Source organism: Rhineura floridana, chromosome 3 (assembly GCF_030035675.1).
Source record: "Rhineura floridana isolate rRhiFlo1 chromosome 3, rRhiFlo1.hap2, whole genome shotgun sequence".
In the NCBI taxonomy this organism is placed as follows: Eukaryota; Metazoa; Chordata; class Lepidosauria; order Squamata; family Rhineuridae; genus Rhineura; species Rhineura floridana.
Genome location: NC_084482.1, coordinates 15,270,400 through 15,288,429, shown reverse-complemented (window position 1 = coordinate 15,288,429; position 18,030 = coordinate 15,270,400). Strand labels below are relative to the sequence as shown.

The following is an 18,030-nucleotide window of genomic DNA, read 5'->3' as shown; positions in this document are numbered from 1 at the left end:
TCACTCACAGGGTTCATTGGAACACGCAAACCCACTCACCACTACAAGGTGACAATCCAGTGAGGGGAGACCCCTAGTATTGTTAGCTCAGTGGTAGAACAGCTACTTTACATGCCCCAATGGCATCTCCAGGTACAGCTGAGAAAGACTCCTGCCTAAGACCCTAGACAGCCACTGCTAGTACTATAGACAATTCTGAGCTAGATGGACCAACTTGGGCAGCTTCCCATGTTTTAGTAGCAATTTTAATGGCAGCCAAGTTTCCGTGGAAGCCAGTTTGCCCACTGCTGATGGTTCTCCCCCTGCAATGTGCAACCATGGAGGAGGAGTGTTGGAGTGGAGTTCTAAGATCCATTCTCTGTTCTCCTAAGGCAGTGGGCAAAGACAAATAGGCCACAGTGTGTGCACCTTAGAACATTGCCTAGAATCCACTGCAACACACAGGGGTTCAGTTCCATGGCACACAATTCATAATGGGCAAAGCTGCAGAATATTGAATCCACCTGCAAGAAGATTTCCAGGGTTAGGAGTGTGGGAGGGAGGAGAACTGGCAAAACAGAGGAATAGACACATCCCCACACCATTTATTTTAGCAATGTATTTTATTGAATTGCAATAAAACCCCACCCCAGTCCCTGTCCAGCACCCTCCATCTCTAGCACAAAAGATGCATTATCTCAGCTGCATTGGGTGGTATTTCCTGCCACGCAGGGGATGGGATCAGCGCTTCAGCACTTTGGTTTCACTTGTCTCCGACACCACTTTGCCATCAACGATCTTGGTGGTGTGGGTCTTGTGAGTGGTTTGCATGGTGCTTTCCAGTAACGCATCTTTCAGGCTGAAGAGAGAGACAGAAGATACCGGGGATGAACAAAAGACAGTCCTGCCAATTACACATTACATCTTGAGGAAGTTCAGTCATCTGAAGCCATTTTTAATGGCCCAACGTGAAGACTCTGGAGACTTGCAGCCTCATTTCACAGGCAAGAAACCATGGCCAAGACAAGTGGTGTTGCCCGACGCTACTGGAGTAGGTGAATATGCAAATTCTAGACTTCTAAATACATGATGAAAGGATACCCTAAAACCTTAGAATAAAACTGTTGGTCTCAAACTGTTGAGATTCGCCTGTAGCTTCCACCTGGTGTTCCACTTTATGGGTCTACTCTTAGGTACTGTAAACCATCTGAGGTATAAGTGAGAGTTGTGCCTCCAATTTCAATTTGGTCAGAACAAACTTTGTAAAGAACATGAAGAGCCCTGCTGCATCAGGCCAAAAGCCTATCTGGTCCATCATTCTATTTCCCCACAGAAGCCAACCAGATGCCTGTGGGAAGCCCACATGATCTCAGTTGCCTTCTCCCACTAATGTTCTCCAGTGACCGGAATTTGGACATATGCTGTCTCTGATCCTGGAGGTAGCACACAGCCATTCCAACTACCAATCATTTTCTGTCCCAAATTTTGGAAATGCTGTTCCAGAGCTTACTGGGAAAGGAAAAAAGGGCCACTTATACTAGAGTGACAGTGGCCTATAGGACATCTACGGTCCAGCCTGGGAAAGCCTGATCTACCAGTCATATGTTTCTGCCCCAGAAAGGATACAAGAGCAGCAGCTCACCTCAACTCCTCTCCACCCTCCAGCAGGTGTCTGTAGGTAGCGATCTCAGACTCCAGCTTGTCTTTGATGTTCAGCAGCGCCTGATACTCCTCTGCCTGGCGTTGGACATCGCTCCGCACCTGTGCCAGTTCAGCCTCGGTCCGCAGCAACAGCCCGTTGAGGTGTTCCATCTGCATGGCATAGCGGGCCTCGACTTCATGCAGGTTGCCTTCCAGGCTGGCTTTCTGTAAGGAGAGTAAAGAGAGAGACAAAAAAAAGAGGGGGGAGACTGGGTCATTCCTTGCCAAGCTAATAAACTCCTTTATTGTTCTTAAGTGGCATTTTCATTCCACTGTCTCTCCACCGTATACTACCTCCATCAGGGAACAGGGGGCACCTTTGCTCTGCTCTTGGGAACAGTATAGCTACATATGTCTGCTGCCCTCTGAAGCAGCATTACACCTTCCTCCTATGCCCAAAGTCTTTGGAAAGTAGTGTCCCTTCCACTGATGCTGCACACTCTCATTAGTGGCTCATCTCCTGCACTTTAGCAAGGCTCGTTATACCAGGTTAGACTATTGGTCCATCTAAACCCAGCGTTGTCTGCTCTGGCTGATGGCTCTCTGGCAGAGAGTTTTTTTCCCATCACTTCTTATCCAACCCTTTTAAATGGAGATGTCAGTGATGGAACCTGGGACCTGCTGCACGCAAAGTGCGCACTCTGCCACTCAGTTATGGTCCCTCCCTCTTTCTTGGAGGTAGCTGTTCCTTGAGGCGCTGGAAATCCTGCATCCCAGTATGATTCAATCTGCTGGCTGCAAGCACCTAATGGAGGGTCAGTTTCACACCAGTCCTTCCCTTGAAAGTTGCTCCACAGGTCACCATGAAGGTCAGTTTCCTACGCCGCCCCCCTTAACACCGTTTTCAAGATTTAATTCCAAAATATGCTTTCAGTGCCTTGGACAGGGGTAGGCTACCTTTTTGCAGCCAGAGGGCCACATTCCCTTCTAAGGAACATTCCAGGGGCCACATGGCAGGAGAGGGCAGGGGCAGAGGCAAAAGTGGGCAGAGCAATGGATGCATCTCTTTCTTTTGTTCAACAGGCTACATTCCAGCTGCACAATGTCAGACATTTCTACAAACAGCAATGCCCTTTTGTTCTATTTCTGTTCCATTTCCCCCCACTATGATATATACCTTGGTACTAATATGTGTGTTTTGATAATGGAGTTTATTTTTCATCTATATTTGTTTGACTGACTGGATACTCCCTGTGAGGGTATGAATTGTCAGGTGTGCTGGTGGCAGCGCCAGATTCCTTACAGGGTGAGAGCCTATTGGTGGGGATGGACTTAATCTTCCTAGGTGAAAGATGGAGAGAGGGTGTTTGTATGGTACGAGGAGAGTGATGTGGTGAAATGAATGTTGTTTCATTCTTCTATGTTACTACTGAATTGTTTTATTCCAATGATTTGGGGGGGGGTTGTATTTGATTATTGACTAGTTGCATATTTTACTTGTTTTGTGGAGTGAGAATTGACTATGAAGTAAAATGGTTGGCTTGATAGACAGCATGAGTGTTGAATGACTGTATGCGGGAAGGGAGGCATATGTTTAGATTAGTTTGTGTACGTGGTTGTGAATGATTTTGATGAGTTTATTATGATGTGTTTGTTATTGTAATATGATTTTTATGATGACATATATTGTAATTATGTTACATTTGTTGTATCTTGATTAGGGATGTGCTAGAATTCCATCCAATTCCGATTTGGTACTGAATTTTCCATTAATTCACTTATTTGTTATTTTTACATAGTGATTTTCTGCTGCTATTTTCGGAAACTGATTTTAAAAAAATTCCGTATCTAAAATATTGATATTAACTTCAATTTTGTTTAGCAATTTCCTTCAATTTATCAATATTTCCTTTCAAAATATTGATATTAATATCAATATTTTTACCAAGGGGGAAAAACAGGTTGGTAAAAGTAGCAACTTGCGGACAAAGAACGAACTCAAATCAATACCAGCCTGTTAGGTTGATGGGATGCTTTCAAACCGGCACCGGCCAATGGATCCCATCCCTAATCTTGATGTATTTTGATGACTTTTATATGATTTGCTTTGTGGTTCTTACTTGTTAAGTAGGTATATTGTTTGAGATTTATGTTGTTTAAATGTGGAAATTAATAGTAATAGAAATAAGAGTATTGCTTGGTTTTGAATGTATATTGGTATTGTATTTCTTGTATCGATTTTTCTATTGGTGTATGTAAACCGCTTAGAGATTGGAATAGAAGCAATATATACACAAACAAACAACAACAATAACAAATACACACCTCCATGATTCGCTCAGACAAGCACGAGGCAGTTATTATAGTTCAAGGGCACATTTCAGTCAGGCTCAGAGCTTGGAAAAGTTACTTTTTTGAACTACAACTCCCATCAGCCCCAGCCAGCATGGCCACTGGATTGGTCTGGTGGGAGTTGTAGTTCAAAAAAGTAACTTTTCCAAGCTCTGCATGGAGATGTGGACCAGGGCTGGCGGGGGGGGGGCATGGTCCAGGGAGACTCCCAAGAGTCAAATAGAGAGGCCTGGAGGGTATCATTCAGCCCCAGGCCAGCTCTGAGGTCTCCACCACTGGCCTAAGGCATCTGAAATAATCATTTTTCAAAAAATCATGCAGAGTACGTATCTTTCATCCCAAAGAGCACCTCTCAGTACAGAAGGAAAGCACTGACAAAGCAACACTAACAAGCAACCACGCTCTCTAAATATTATGTATTAGGGCAGAGGTGGGGAACTTTTTCCAGCCTAGAGTCCACATTCCTTCATAGACAACCTTCTGGGGGCCACATACCCGTCATGGGTGGGGCCAGGCATATATCACTCTCCATCCAGGTAAGCAAAAGGTACAATCACAATTCAAGGACACATTTCAGCCAGGTTTAAAAAAAAATCACTAGAGGAAGACACAGAAGAGGGCCAATGAGGGGTGTGGCCTGGGCACAGTCCCAAGGGCCAGACAGAGAGGCCTGGAGAGCCACATTCAGTCCCCGGGACTGAGGTTCCCCTCCCCTGTACTAGGTTTTCAAGAGGTGCTTCCACTGGAACCAATAGAGTCTATCCCCAAGAGTAGGACATACCAGGTTGCGTGCAGATTCCAACTCAATTTCCAGTGTTTGGATGTTGCGGCGCAAGTCAGTGACGGTACTATGGGCTTGCTCAATCTCCTTGGTATTCTGGTTGATCATGACGGTGCTCTCAGTGATCTAGCAGAAAGGTGGGAAGACACAACAGTAAGAGTCACTTCCTGGGTATCTCATCCTTTAATAACTCTGAAACACTATGGAGGCGTGTCAGGGTTGGAAGAGGGCAATGCCAGTTCCAGGGGTAAGCCACAAAAGAGCGTCTGCTTACCTGCTGGCTCCAGTACTTGTCCAAATCTTCAAGGTTCTTCTGAGCCAGGATGTCATACTGTGCCCGAATCTCAGCCATGATCTTAGCCAGATCCTGTGACTTGGGAGCATCTACTTCTACCGTCAGCCCAGAGTTGGCAATTTGGGCTTGTAGGCTGTTGACTTCCTAGTGGGGAGAAAGGTGGGGCAAGGAGACAAAATGAGCACAAATATTTCGGGGCCTTTGACCCTCTTCACAACTGGCTCCAGCCCTTTCCACCATAGGCAGTAACTCCTTTCCCATCAATTGATTCCTGCCACCTCCATTCCTCTCTGCCCAGTGCTCATGGTAAAGACTTACGTCTTGGTGGTTCTTCTTCATAAAGATCAGTTCTTCCTTGAGGGCCTCAATCTCACCTTCCAGCTGTAGGCGGCTCATGTTGGTGTCATCAATGACCTTGCGGAGGCCATTGATGTCATTCTCCACTGACTGACGAATGGCCAGTTCAGCCTCAAATCTAGGCAGCAGGAAAGAAGTCATGAGTTCTTCACAACAATCAATTTGTAAAGCAGGATGTATATGAATAATAAAAAATAATGAATTTTTGTTGACTGCCTTTTACCCAGAATGTGGATCCCGAGGCGGATTACAAAGATTTAAAATTGCAAAACATATGTAAAAACCATACAGAAATTTAAAAATACAAAAACATACAAAAACCATACATAAACAAATCCATATAAACTTAAAATCCTTAAAAACATTAAAACACAGGGGTTGAAATTTAGCCAAATGCTTGTGCAAAAAAAGCCATCTAAGAATATGAAGAGAGGGGGCTGATCTTACCTCAAAGGGGAGCGCATTCCATAGTCTAAGGGCCACGACTAAGAAGGCTCTGTTGCAAGTATTCACCAAGCAGGCTTCAAATATAGTAGGCACTAGCAACGGGCCCTCTTCCCTGGCTCTCGTGCGATGGGCATGACTAATGATGGCGTGCAGGTAATGCTTGCGGACAGTTCAGAAGTCAGAAATGAGAGCTAGTGTGGTGTAGTGGTTAGAGTGTCACTGGGACCTGGGACACTAGAGTTCAAATCCCTGCTCAGCCATAAAAATCACTGGCGATGGTGGGCCAGTCAGTGTCTCTCAACCTAATCTACCTCACAGGGTTGTTGTGAGGATAAAAGTGGGAAGAAGAGAACCATATTTGTATGCCACCTTAAACTCCTTAGAGGAAAGGTGGGAAATGTAATAAAATGTTGCTGACTAAGATTTCCATCAGTTTAAGGTGGATCTTTGGTGCTCTGCAGTTTTCCTTGCCCCTCTTTTATGATCAACAAAACCAGAATAAATTTATTAATGGCAAAATGCTTAAAATTACTCAAAAATTATGCAGAATTTAGAGAATTAAGCAAATTTGTTCAGCTTGCATAATTTATACAGCCTGAGGAATGAATCTTTTCTTGGCACACACGCACAAAAAAGTATTACTTGCAACCCTGTCCTCCACCCTTAGGTCAGGGGTGGGGCCATCCAGACATCGCTGAATTATAGCTCCCATCATTCTACATCACAGGCCAGGCTGGCTGAGACTAATAGAAGCTGGAGTCCAACAACAGATTTCCCACTCCCATGTTCTAGGCATAAACCCATGAGGATTCTTGAGACTTCTGGGCCATAGTTCTTGCCTTCCTTCTTTGGCTGGTTCCTTTAACCCTGATTTTGCAGGAATGCCCAAATTCTATTCATCCTACTGCCAATCAAACTGCATTAGAACTGGGATGCCTTGAGATTGAATATCAGGTGCTGAAGAAGTGAATTAGAATATTCCACAGCATCAGGTAAGCAGGACTGGAGAGGATCTACCTGGCCTTGTTTCTCCATTCCTTATGTGTGCCCAGTCCATAGGTTTTGTTTGTACACGCATACCACTCCAATTTTAAGACACTGGTACTTTTGTCCTAACTACAGACAGAGATAGCTTATGCTCTGTCTCGTAAGATGGACTCTTAAACAGATCCCAGTGCCAAACAGGCCAAACAAGGAGAAAAATCACTCACTTGACACGGAAGTCATCAGCGGCCAACCGGGCATTATCAATCTGCAGGACAACGCGAGCGTTGTCCACTGTCTGGTCAAAGATCTAAGGGAAGGGAAGAAAGCGCAAGGCATATTAATGAATGTAGTCTGAGAAAGTCATATACGAGCCCTTAGTAAGGTTGCCTACTAACCAGGATAAAAAATGGGCATAACCTGGCACTGCTCTTTTAACAACAGCTTAATCTGCAGACGTTTGCAGTTGAAATTTTTCATATCACAGAGATAATACCTGCTAACATCTGCAAATCTGCAAGATGCTTTATTAATTTATAAATTTAGTTAATTTAGTAAATATTATTGAGCAGCAGCTAAAATAGAAGTTGACAACCCTCATCTTTATGCCAGTTCATCTTGGAGAAAGTTTGGGTCACTCAAAAATGACTTTCCCAGCCTTACCTAAGAACAGCCTAACTTCTTCTTTGTTTCTCATCTGGTGAAGGCCAGTGCAACCTGAACCTACTGGTTTTCTGCCAGCCTACACAGTTCTCATTGTTTGTGTAAGCTATCACAGGTGCAATTCACTTCCCTCGTTCCCCAGGTAACAGGAGGGCGAGAGACTCTTAAAGGGACACCTCCTGATTTAGGAAAGTGGGTTTGTCGTAGGGTTGCCAGGTTCAGGGCCTGAGAATGATTCTATATCTTTAAGAGAAGAGAAAATTCAGCCAAGTGCAGGTTTTCTTGCAACACTGTAATGGGAAAAAACACAATGTTACATTCTCCCTTCCCCCTGCACAACTTTTAAAAATACAGAATCATTCTCAGACGCTGAGCCTGGCAACCCTAGTTCGTCGCCACCATCATAAGTACCAGGACAAAGCTATTTTCTTGCATTGTTAATAAGTTGTGTCCCATCCCATCTGTAACTAGCATCTAGGATTATGAAGGATTCAAAAGCCATAGATTCTACTTCATTGCAGTTCTGCTACTGATCCCTTAAATTAAGTGACTTTTGGCAAGTAAAGTAGAAGTGGCATTTTTATGCAGTGTTGTTAATCTCATGTTGATTCTGCTGGCTGTACTGTATTATTAGTATTTTGGTTCCTTGGAAGTTTGAATGCTATTCTTTTTCTGTAGAAAGGTGAGCAACAAAATTCAATAACAATAATGATAACCGCAACCTCCCCTCAATTTCATTTTGGGTGCTTGAGTATGAGGTATTGGTATGGATGCTTCAATTTTCAAAACTGACTCTGCTATTGCAGGAGGGGAAGGGCTGTAGCTCAGTGGTAAAGCATTAGCTCTGCATGCAGAAGGTCCCAGGTTCAATCCCTGGCTGCTCTAGGTGGAGCTGGGAGAGGCTCTTACCTGAAACCCAGGAGAACTGCTGCCAGCCAGTGCAGGCACTACTGAGTTAGATAGACCAATGATCTGACTCAGTATAAGGCAGTTTCCTATGTACCCATGAGAGAAATCCAATCTAGCAGCTTGAAGCTAACTGGTTAATTTCAGTTTAGCTTAAAAATAAATGTAAATGTACTGCCTACAAGTCAATTCCGACTTATGGCAACCCTATGAATAGGGTTTTCATGAGGCTGAGAGGCAGTGACTGGCCCAAGGTCACCCAGTGAGCTTCATGGCTATGTGGGGATTCGAACCCTGGTCTCCCAGGTCATAGTCCAACACCTTAACCACTACAAGTTTAACTTACTACATGTTAATCTCACCCTCCCTCAAGCAGCTTCAGCTTTTCCTCCTGTTGTTATTACTACAGCAACCTTGTGAGATGGGGCTGCATCTATCTCTCAGTTCAGCCTAAAATCACCAGTGAGCATTTTTTGGCTTCAGGGATTTGAACTCACTGGGTCTCTCTGGTGAAATGCAACACTCTTAACCACTGGATCACATTGACTATCCTATTTACAAGCCCCAATAAAAGGTAGAGTAGGGTTGCCAACTGAGGTGGGGGGAAGCAATCAGGAGCATAGCAAGCTGCCTTATACCGAATCAGACCATTGGTCCATCTAGCTCAGTATTGTCTACACTGACTGGCAGCAACTCAGCAGGGTTCTCTCCCAGCCCTACCTGGAGACGCCAGGGATTGAACTTGGGACATTCTGCATGAAAGGAAGATGCTCCACCACTGAGCTATGTTCCTTCTCCTATGCTTGGGGCTTTGACAGCTGCTTGATCTCTAGAAATAAGCATGTGAAGTTTGTCAAGGCAGAGCGATTAGCCATTATCTCCTGCTACTATCCACAGATCAAGGTATTGTTGAAGCATGGATGGGGAACCTGTGGCCCTCCAAAAGTTATTGGGCTCCATCAGCCCCAGCCAGCATGGCCAATGGTTAGGGATGACAGACGTGGTAGCCCAGGTGTGGGAAACCTTTGGCTCGCCAGATGTTTTTGTACTACAGTTCCTATCGTCTGTGCCCATTGGCCATGCTTGCCAGGGCTGATGGGAGTTGTACTTCAGCAGCATTTGGAGGGCCAAGGGTTCCCACGCCTGTTGTAGCCCAACACCATGAGGAGGGCCTCCATGAATCCCGATGGATGTGAAGCTTTTCCCAGCATGCAACAGCTTGCTGAAGCAACGGAAAGAGCTTTCCCTTTTGCATGTCTGCCTCTCATGCAGCTGTTAAAGACAGAGGAGTCAAAGAGGGCAAAAATGGCATGATTTCTTCCATGTAGGAAATCCGCCTCATTTAAAGAAGCCCTTTGTTTCTATAGCAGGAACAGGTAATAGGCAGGATAAGCTCTCTGGAGCATTGGGTGTGTTCCAGGCAACCATACCTTGAGATGTAAACTATCAGGGACCTAATTGTGCGATTCTCCTCCCTCCCCTGCCCCCCCTCCCCTTTAAGTATCCTACAGCCGCTCCCACACATACAAATGTTGGTCATGCCTAGCTTAGAAGCCTGTGTGGTGGTGTTTTTTAAGGAAACTGTGTGGGTTTCCCCCCCCCCATCCAGTTTTCCCGGGAGACCTTCCTTGCTTCTTTTATCTTTGCAGCTGCAGCCACAGCCTCTAACCCAGTTCCTTTGCCTTTTGTCCCATACACCTGTCCTTACCAGGTGTTAAAAGTTGTTTCCACAATTATCTTTTTTGTGTGGGTGCTTTGTTTGCTTATTGACTCTACATGATTCATGAGGACAAACATTTTTTTTATTAATCTATCCCCCCTTCCCTCAACCATTCTTCCTTGCAGGGATTGTCCTTTGCACCCTACTACTATAGCCTCTGGGTGTGGTTCCTCCCCCCAGCCCCACTGGCAGTGTTCCCATTTCCTAACAGTCACGGGGCATGGTGGAAATGCAGTGACGGGGAAGCTTTTTCTACCCACTGCTGCATCTGCATGTGAGATGAGGTTTTGCATGTGATTTTTTTTGCTCATCTGAGAGGGGGCAGGCAGGTGGGAGGGAAAAAAAGACAGGGTTTGTGTCCGTTTTATTTGATTTAGAAGAATTTATAAACTGCTTGTTCAGAGAATCCCTAAGTGGTGTATATAAAAACTATTGAAAGCAAATTATCAGTAGACAAATAAAATCAGCAAAATTTAAAACGGGTATGCATGTATCTACATTCTCCTGGCAGGCTTGCTGGAACAGAACAATTTGTCATGACACAGCACAAAGAGGGTGCCTGCCTAATTAGGCAGGTTAATAGGCAGGGAGTTCTGGAGCACAAGTGCTGCCACACAGAGCTCCACTCCTCACACATGCGGAGCAAACACTGTATGGTAAACTGGCAAGAGTGCATGTTTTACAGGTTGAAGAGGTCAGGTAGGCACCCAGGGGGCAAGGTGATCTCTCAAATGAACTGGTCCCAAGCTGTAGTTCAGGAGAGTGAATTTTAGCGAATGTAGCTTGCATGACAAGGAAAGTCATGTCATGCCAGTGGCAGCAAAAAAGATAAAACTAAAATCTCAATAAAAGTCCTGAATGAGATGCTGTTGCTTGTACACTGTGTACTGCATTGTATTCCTCCAGATGTTGTTGGGACTCCAACTCCCACCAGCCCCTGCCAGATGGCCAGTGGCCAAGAATGATGGGGGTTGGAGTCTAACAACACCTGGGGGGGCTATAGGTTCCCTTCCCCTGGTGTAGTGTATCTTCCCTGACATGACAGTATTTCCTTGTAATGACTAAATATAACAAAAATTGATTGACTTGCAAGAATGACAAAAAAAAAACCTAGAGGGCCTTTCCCTCCCTATTGAGTAACCCAGAACAACTCTCACTGCGGTTACCTATTTCCTTCCCCCACCCCACTCAAAGCTTTTCTGCCTTTTAACAGCCTAGTAAGCGTCACAAGACGTCACCCTAAGAGTTGGAAACGACTTGCACTATAAGTGCGGTGACACCATTACCTTTACCTTTAACAGCTGCACAACTGCCAGAATTTCTGTAAGTGAGGCTCCCCACCCCATTTCTGCTTAAAGAAGAAAGCTTTCAGTTGCTGAATGTCGATGTGCACAGAGGAGATGAGAAGCTGATAACTCAAGTCCCATATATCAGAGATAGGAGATGGGGTTAACAGAGTAGATGTGCCCTCTGGCACCTCTTGCTTGAAATGAAGCACTGAATTTCCAGTTAATGATTGACCTGTGTTACGTGTACATGACTACCAAACCATAGACCACGCTTGGTCAAAAAACTCTGTTAGGAAGGAACAAGGGTGAAGTTTATGTTGAGGATATGCGAAGGGATTTTCAGGATTGGCTCAGAAGAACCTGCCAGCTGTACACCAGACACTTTTATCCATATTCTACTTACTTCCGCCTTTTGGTATTGGTTGGTTGCTTGCTACCTACCCTCCCACCCCCACTCCCCAGCAGGGAGTCATGTGCAGAACTTTAACAGGTTAAGATTTTTCTTCCTCTTCTTTGGGAAGCCGTGAAACAGTATAAGGCGGGGAGGGGAGTGGCAAATCTAGAAGTGTAATAGGATACCCCTCTGGATCGGTTGCTTTACTGATGTAGGAGTGTGTAGTCCTATTCAAGAATTAATTAATTTCTAAAATTAAAAGCACTGGAACTCACGCTTCCATAATATCACACTCTCAGTTCTTGGGACCTCAAATCCTAACCAAAGACCTAAAGAAACTGGTTACTTAAGCTTATTTAGTGGTGAGAAGGGCACTCTTCCCATGAGCCAAAGCACCCTTTTCTCTGTTACGACAACCAGTTTTCAAGAGTTGCTGAGGCATTGAAAATAGGTTTCATCACTGAGCCCTGGTTCACATTAAAAATGCTACATATAATAGTTTTTTTATATACAATGTTACCCTAATTTTTAAAAAAGCGATTATCTGTTTTAGCACCATGTGTGCCTGGCACATGAACAAGGCGGCGAGCAGGCTGTATGATGCAGGAAGATTTCAAGGGAAGCTGCCCAATGAATTAGCAGGAAATAAATCTTTCACTAGATGCTTGTGCGTGGAGTAAAATTCTGAATAGTACTGCTGACCCCATGGATGGAAGCAAAATAGCAATAATCATTTCAAACTGCTGAACCCAGAGCAATACTTATCTGATTAGCATACATGATTAGCATACATTGGGGGGGGGCAGTTTGGGTTGTCAGCTTTTCAAATAGTCCCTGTAGCTATGCCTTTAACAGTGGCTTGATATGCAGGAATTAGAAGGGGATATGTTTTTTCTCTGTGCTGTGAAATGTTTCATTTGGTAGTTCGTGTACATCAAACCACTGCCAAAAGCAGTTTCAGGGCCATTTTGAAAAACTGGCAATCTTACTGGTGGGTTAACATTACAGGCCTCTTGATGGCTGTCTAAGGAAAATAGATAAGGTAGGCAGATTGTTCACCTCTAGCTGGACCGGACTGAAGCTGAGAGCCAGTGGCCTAAAACCACATCAGAAAAAACAGACAATCTATATCCTGACGACCAGGCCTGTTATTATATTTTAAACATCATTTTGTAGATTTCCAGGGAAAATTCTAAATTGGGATCAGATGCTGCCACTTCTGGACTAGCAGTGACCATTGTCTCCCTGGACACAATTTGAGGCAGGGCTCAGCTGGATTTAAACCCTACAGCCTCTTTTCAATATCAGAGCTCAGTTGTGGAACATATTAAGTTAATAATGGAGATGTAAGCCTGTAAGCATGTGAAAGTACCTTTTCTCTACCAGTGACCAGTTCCTGCTGCTTTTAACTTCTGCTTCGTTGATATGTTATACTGAACTGTTTTACTACAACTTGTTTTTCAGTCTTGTAAAACTCCCTAGAATATTTGATTAATGGCTGGGATTTGATTTGATTAATACATCCATCCATGCAATCAGCATGCATGCCCCTGGATTCGGTAAGAGTGGGGAGGGGTTTGAAGCCAAAACTGTGGCTTGTAGATAGCCTTGGAACCCAAGTGTTTCTAATTTTAGTCATATAAGTGCACCGTTGCTCTGAATTAACCTGGTATTAGAGTGGACAAATGCAGAGACTCCTCGCCGTCGGCGCCAAGCGCCAAGGAGTCAGCCGAGCCGTTTTCTCTCACCTGATTCTTCAGATCTTCGATGATGTCAAAGTAGTGGCTCCAGTCCCGGGTGCTGGGCCCTTTCTTCTCCATGTACTCTCTGATCTGGATCTCCAGCTTCCGATTTTCGGCCTCCAGGCTGCGCACCTTCTCCAGGTAGCTAGCCAGGCGGTCGTTCAGGTCTTGCATGGTTTCCTTCTCGTTCTGGACCACACCGGAGCCGGAGAAAGAGAAGCCGCTGCTGACTCCTCCATAGCCGCCGCCGCCGCCGCCACCGAGGTAGCTGGAGCCGAGGCTGCCAGACCTGGAGATAGAGATCCTCGAGCCAGAGCCCCCTGCGCCGGCATAGACGCTGGCAGCGCTGGCCACAGGGCCAAACTTCAGGGAGCTCCCGACTGGCCTGTAGGAGCTGGAGTAGACAGTGGATCTCGAGTAACTCATGGTGCCTGCGGAGCGAGTGGACAGCAAAGGACAAATCTGCACAAGAGTGAGGGGTGTGAACAGCACAGCCTGCCTCCCTTTGGAATTTATAGCTAGGAGCAGGGCAGAGGCAGCCGGGGAGGGCCGAGCTTGCTGCCATGCCCCACCTCTCCCCGCTCCGCCGTGTGGTTGGGAGAAGGTGCGGCCGCCGGGCTACGATAAACCCTGGGTTTGTTCTTTGCGGGTTCTCTTCCCACCCCCATCCCGGATGGCGGCGGCGGCGGCGGCGGGTCACTTGAGCGAGTCGCTTCCAAAAAGTGGAAGCAGTGAGTGGCAGGAGTCTGGTTTTACGTGAATGGATCCGTGTGCCAAAAGTAACGGCGGCCATCGCATCTAAGGGCAAGCCAGGTAGATTCCAATCATTGTAAAGCCCTACTTTATAAGGGGTAAAGAAGTGTTTCTTATTCAAATGATATCCCATCCCACTCACCGAACACTTACAGGGCGATTCACAGAAGCACTTTGGAGGGCGAGGCTTTTGTCTCCCCAACTGGTGGTAACATTTATTTGGTGGTCCCAATGTATCACCGTAGACCCAGCCTGCGCTATACATTTACAGCAGCTTCATCGCAGAATTCCCTGAGTAGAGGGATTGATTGTTAAAGCACTCTGGAAAGTGTTGCTCCCTGAGCGGTAATGGGGCTCTCCAAACAACTCTCCGCACCTTTAACAAACTACAGTTCCCAGGATACTTTGGGGAAAGCCATAACAAAGTGGTATAATAGCGCTTTAAATGTATAGTGCCGATGGGGCCTTGATTAAGACTTCAATCCTAAACCCACGTACAAGGGAGTAAGGTCATGTCCAGCCACACATTTAAAATACATGGCTCCCCCCCCCGGAAGAATCCTGGGAACTGTAGTTTGTTTAAGGTGATGGGAATTGTAGTTCTGTGAGGGGGGCATAGTAGTTCTGGGGATTCTTTTGGGGGAAGTCATGTGTTTTAAATGTATGGTGTGAATGTGATGCAAGTCCCACCTGAATTCAATAAGGCTTACTTCTGCCTAAAGATTAGTATTGCGCTGTTATTTATTACAGCAGGGTCCCGCTTTACAGTGCTTCGCTTTACGGCGCTTCGCTAATGCGGCGGTCTCAGTTAGATGCAATTAGACTAATGCTCCATGCATACTGCTCTTGTTCCCCTTTTACGGAGGTTTTCGGGCGTCGCGCACCATTCTATTACATGAGTTCTGCTTTTCAGTGGTTCTCGCTTTTTGGCAGGGGTCCAGAATGTAACCCTCCGTGTGAGTGGGGCCCTACTGTACTTAAAAGTTTCATTAGCTTTTTAGGAAGATAGCTTGATATAGATACATGTTAAATGAGCAAATTTGTAACAAACTGCTGTATGTGATTGTTGGGAAGGATTTGTTGTTGGGAAGGATCTGTGGTGCAGCTAATACATTATGGCAACATTAGGCCATGGATATTTTTAAAAAATCTGTGTTCACAATAAAATCCTTTGCTGTTGACTGGGGTGGGGCAAGGCCTTGCCCTTTCCTCCAGTGTTATCAGAGCCCCACTGGCTAGCCTTGATTTCATAACCCAAAACCTGTGTTGGACTTTGCAAAGGTGTGTCTTGCTCAGCAGCACCCTGCACTCTCCTGTGTTGGCTGCAACTAGGCCAGCCTTCTGCAACCAGGTGCCCTCCAAAGGTTTTGGACTACAACATTTCCCATCATCCCCCACCATTGGCCACGCTGGATGGGACTGATAGGAGTTGTAGTCCGCAACCTCTGGAAGGCACCATGTTGGAGATGGCTGTTCTAGACCTTTCTTTTCCCTTGTAAACATAGCAAATCAAGTTATGAAGGCTGAAAACTCTGGTGCATATGGCATCCAATTCCCGCTCCAAATCTCCACACAGATACATCCATAGAGTTTGTTGTAATTCAGAACAGCACTGTTAATTGTTTCTTGTTTTGGTTCAACTCCCATCTCTTTCACGGATTCACTGGGTCACTCTCAGACACATCGCCCAGTACTGAATTTCAAGCTGCAAATCCTGAATTCAATTCTACAGCTCAATTAATAGGAACACACAGCAGTGGCTTTGAGCAGGTACAGAGTGCCTTTCCCAGGGATGGCTCCAAGTATTTGTGGACCCTTGAGCAGGATAGTGAAAGACTTATGGTGTAAATGGAGCCTCAGCCCCACATTCAGTCTACCCACTCATACCCCAGTCAAGTATTGGCCCATGTTAGATTATTTGCTTATGCATCGCCAAAAAAAGAGGACAAAAGAAGACAAATCTGCATAAAATCTGCATGTGTTGAATTATACATATAAACACAAAACTAGAAATAATTACTATAAGTAATTATAGTGGTGAACTCTGGCTGGATGACCTGTGTACTTCTTACTCAGCCTGCTGTCCAGATGCCATTAACTGTGACGGACAACTTCAAGGCCCACTCCCTGCACTCTTCCCTTCATGGTGTTCTTTATATTTAAACGAGACTTGGACTGGACTGCCCTTCAAATAGATGGCTGTCCTCTGTAAAATAGGGCAGATAGCCATCCCAGCCCATGGTAGTGGTATCAGGGCACAGGGGTGGATGGGAGTAGGTCACTCTTACATGGTCCTGGCCACCTAGAGGCACCTGGCTAGTGCCCTAGCTTTTTTGAAATGAGAGCACACCCCAGAATCTCCTGCTGCATCGCAAAGATGTGGCTCAGTGGGCCACTGAATTGGACTAGGCCTTAGCAAGCACCTGTGTGGCTTTCCTTTGCTACTGAGGAACTGCAGCCAGCTTGGCTGGTGCTGATGGGGAGTTGTGGGCTAAAACACTTGAAGGGCACCAGATTAGCAAAGGTTGTCCTAGGGTTAGGAGATGCCGATATTTGTTTATAATGGCATTGAAAGCCATTATTATTATAATTATTATTATTAAATTTATTTATACCCCGCCTTTTGGCCAAAGGCCCTCAAGGCAGCTTACAAAGAAAAATAAACACAAGTATAAAAATACATCAATAAAAGCAATACAATGTACAAAAATTAAACTAAATAACAAATAACATTATTAAGGAAAAAAAGTCCTTTTTGTTCTATGCAAGCCTCACAAGGGTCTGTCCTGTCCTTTTGACCCTCCAGCAAGAGTTTGTTGCCACTTTCCAAAGTGGGTGAAGTTGACTTGGCATTTGGACTTCTTACTCTGTCTTAATGTGTATATATTTGTATGCTTCTGTTATAGTACCCTTAAGAAGAAATTGTAAAGTTCAAAGGACATCAGGCCGTTTTTTAAAACACAAATCAGTCTTCTAAAACACCTTTTGGATGCTGCTTCTTTTTTTGGCCATGGATTGGTTGGTTCAAGTTTGCTTCTTTCTGGTCCAATAGAGGTTAGCCAAATGCTATTGGGAAGCACACAAAGCAGGGTAGGAAGGTACCTCTCTCACTCTGTCCCTCATTGTTTGTCCCCAACATCTGATGTTCATAGGCGTGCTGCCTCTGAATGTAGAAATTCCATGTAACTATCATACGGTTCCTCCAGGCAACCTATTGAGCATTCATCCTGATTTGCTTGCATAAAGCTTACGCAGAGGTTAGATTACATCCAGTCTTGACTGAGCATTCATTCTGATTTGTTTGTGAGGTGATTATAGGATAATGGGCATTCGTCCTGCATTCATCCTGATTTGCTTACAGTGTGTTTATACATCTTCCCATTAAACATTTGTTCATTCCACACTTTTCACTTTCCTAGCAGCAAAAAGTCAAAAAAAGTTTTAAGTGGATTTGTTGCATTAGGGTGACAGAGTGCTATCATCCACTTTAATTGCACAAACTTAAATTTCCCGGTATACACTGGAGTCTCTCCTGCAAAATACTGAAAGCCTGGAGGCACCCATAGCTAGACATCTGCATGGAAACCCCTGTGGCTTTCTGGATTATATGGGGTAATTGGATGGGACTTTATATATGTATTGCTGCCAATTAGAGTGGCCAGATGCACAAACAAAAAGAAAAAGGGAAGGGGGCTCCTGCACCTTTAATAGTTGTGGAGAAGAGGTA

General features: G+C 45.0%; 1 protein-coding gene across 1 annotated transcript; it reads right to left on the bottom strand.

The window, feature by feature from the left end:
- Positions 1 to 583: 583 nt before the first annotated feature.
- On the bottom strand, positions 584 to 14,142 carry KRT18 (keratin 18). Its single transcript, XM_061614601.1, has 7 exons — positions 13,557 to 14,142; positions 7,064 to 7,146; positions 5,367 to 5,523; positions 5,028 to 5,192; positions 4,754 to 4,879; positions 1,622 to 1,845; positions 584 to 838 (listed from the first exon to the last, which is right to left on the bottom strand). Exons 1-7 carry the CDS (start codon positions 13,974 to 13,976, stop codon positions 721 to 723), a joined length of 1,293 nt encoding a protein of 430 aa, XP_061470585.1. The 5' UTR covers positions 13,977 to 14,142; the 3' UTR covers positions 584 to 720.
- Between the last annotated feature and the right edge of the window lie 3,888 nt (positions 14,143 to 18,030).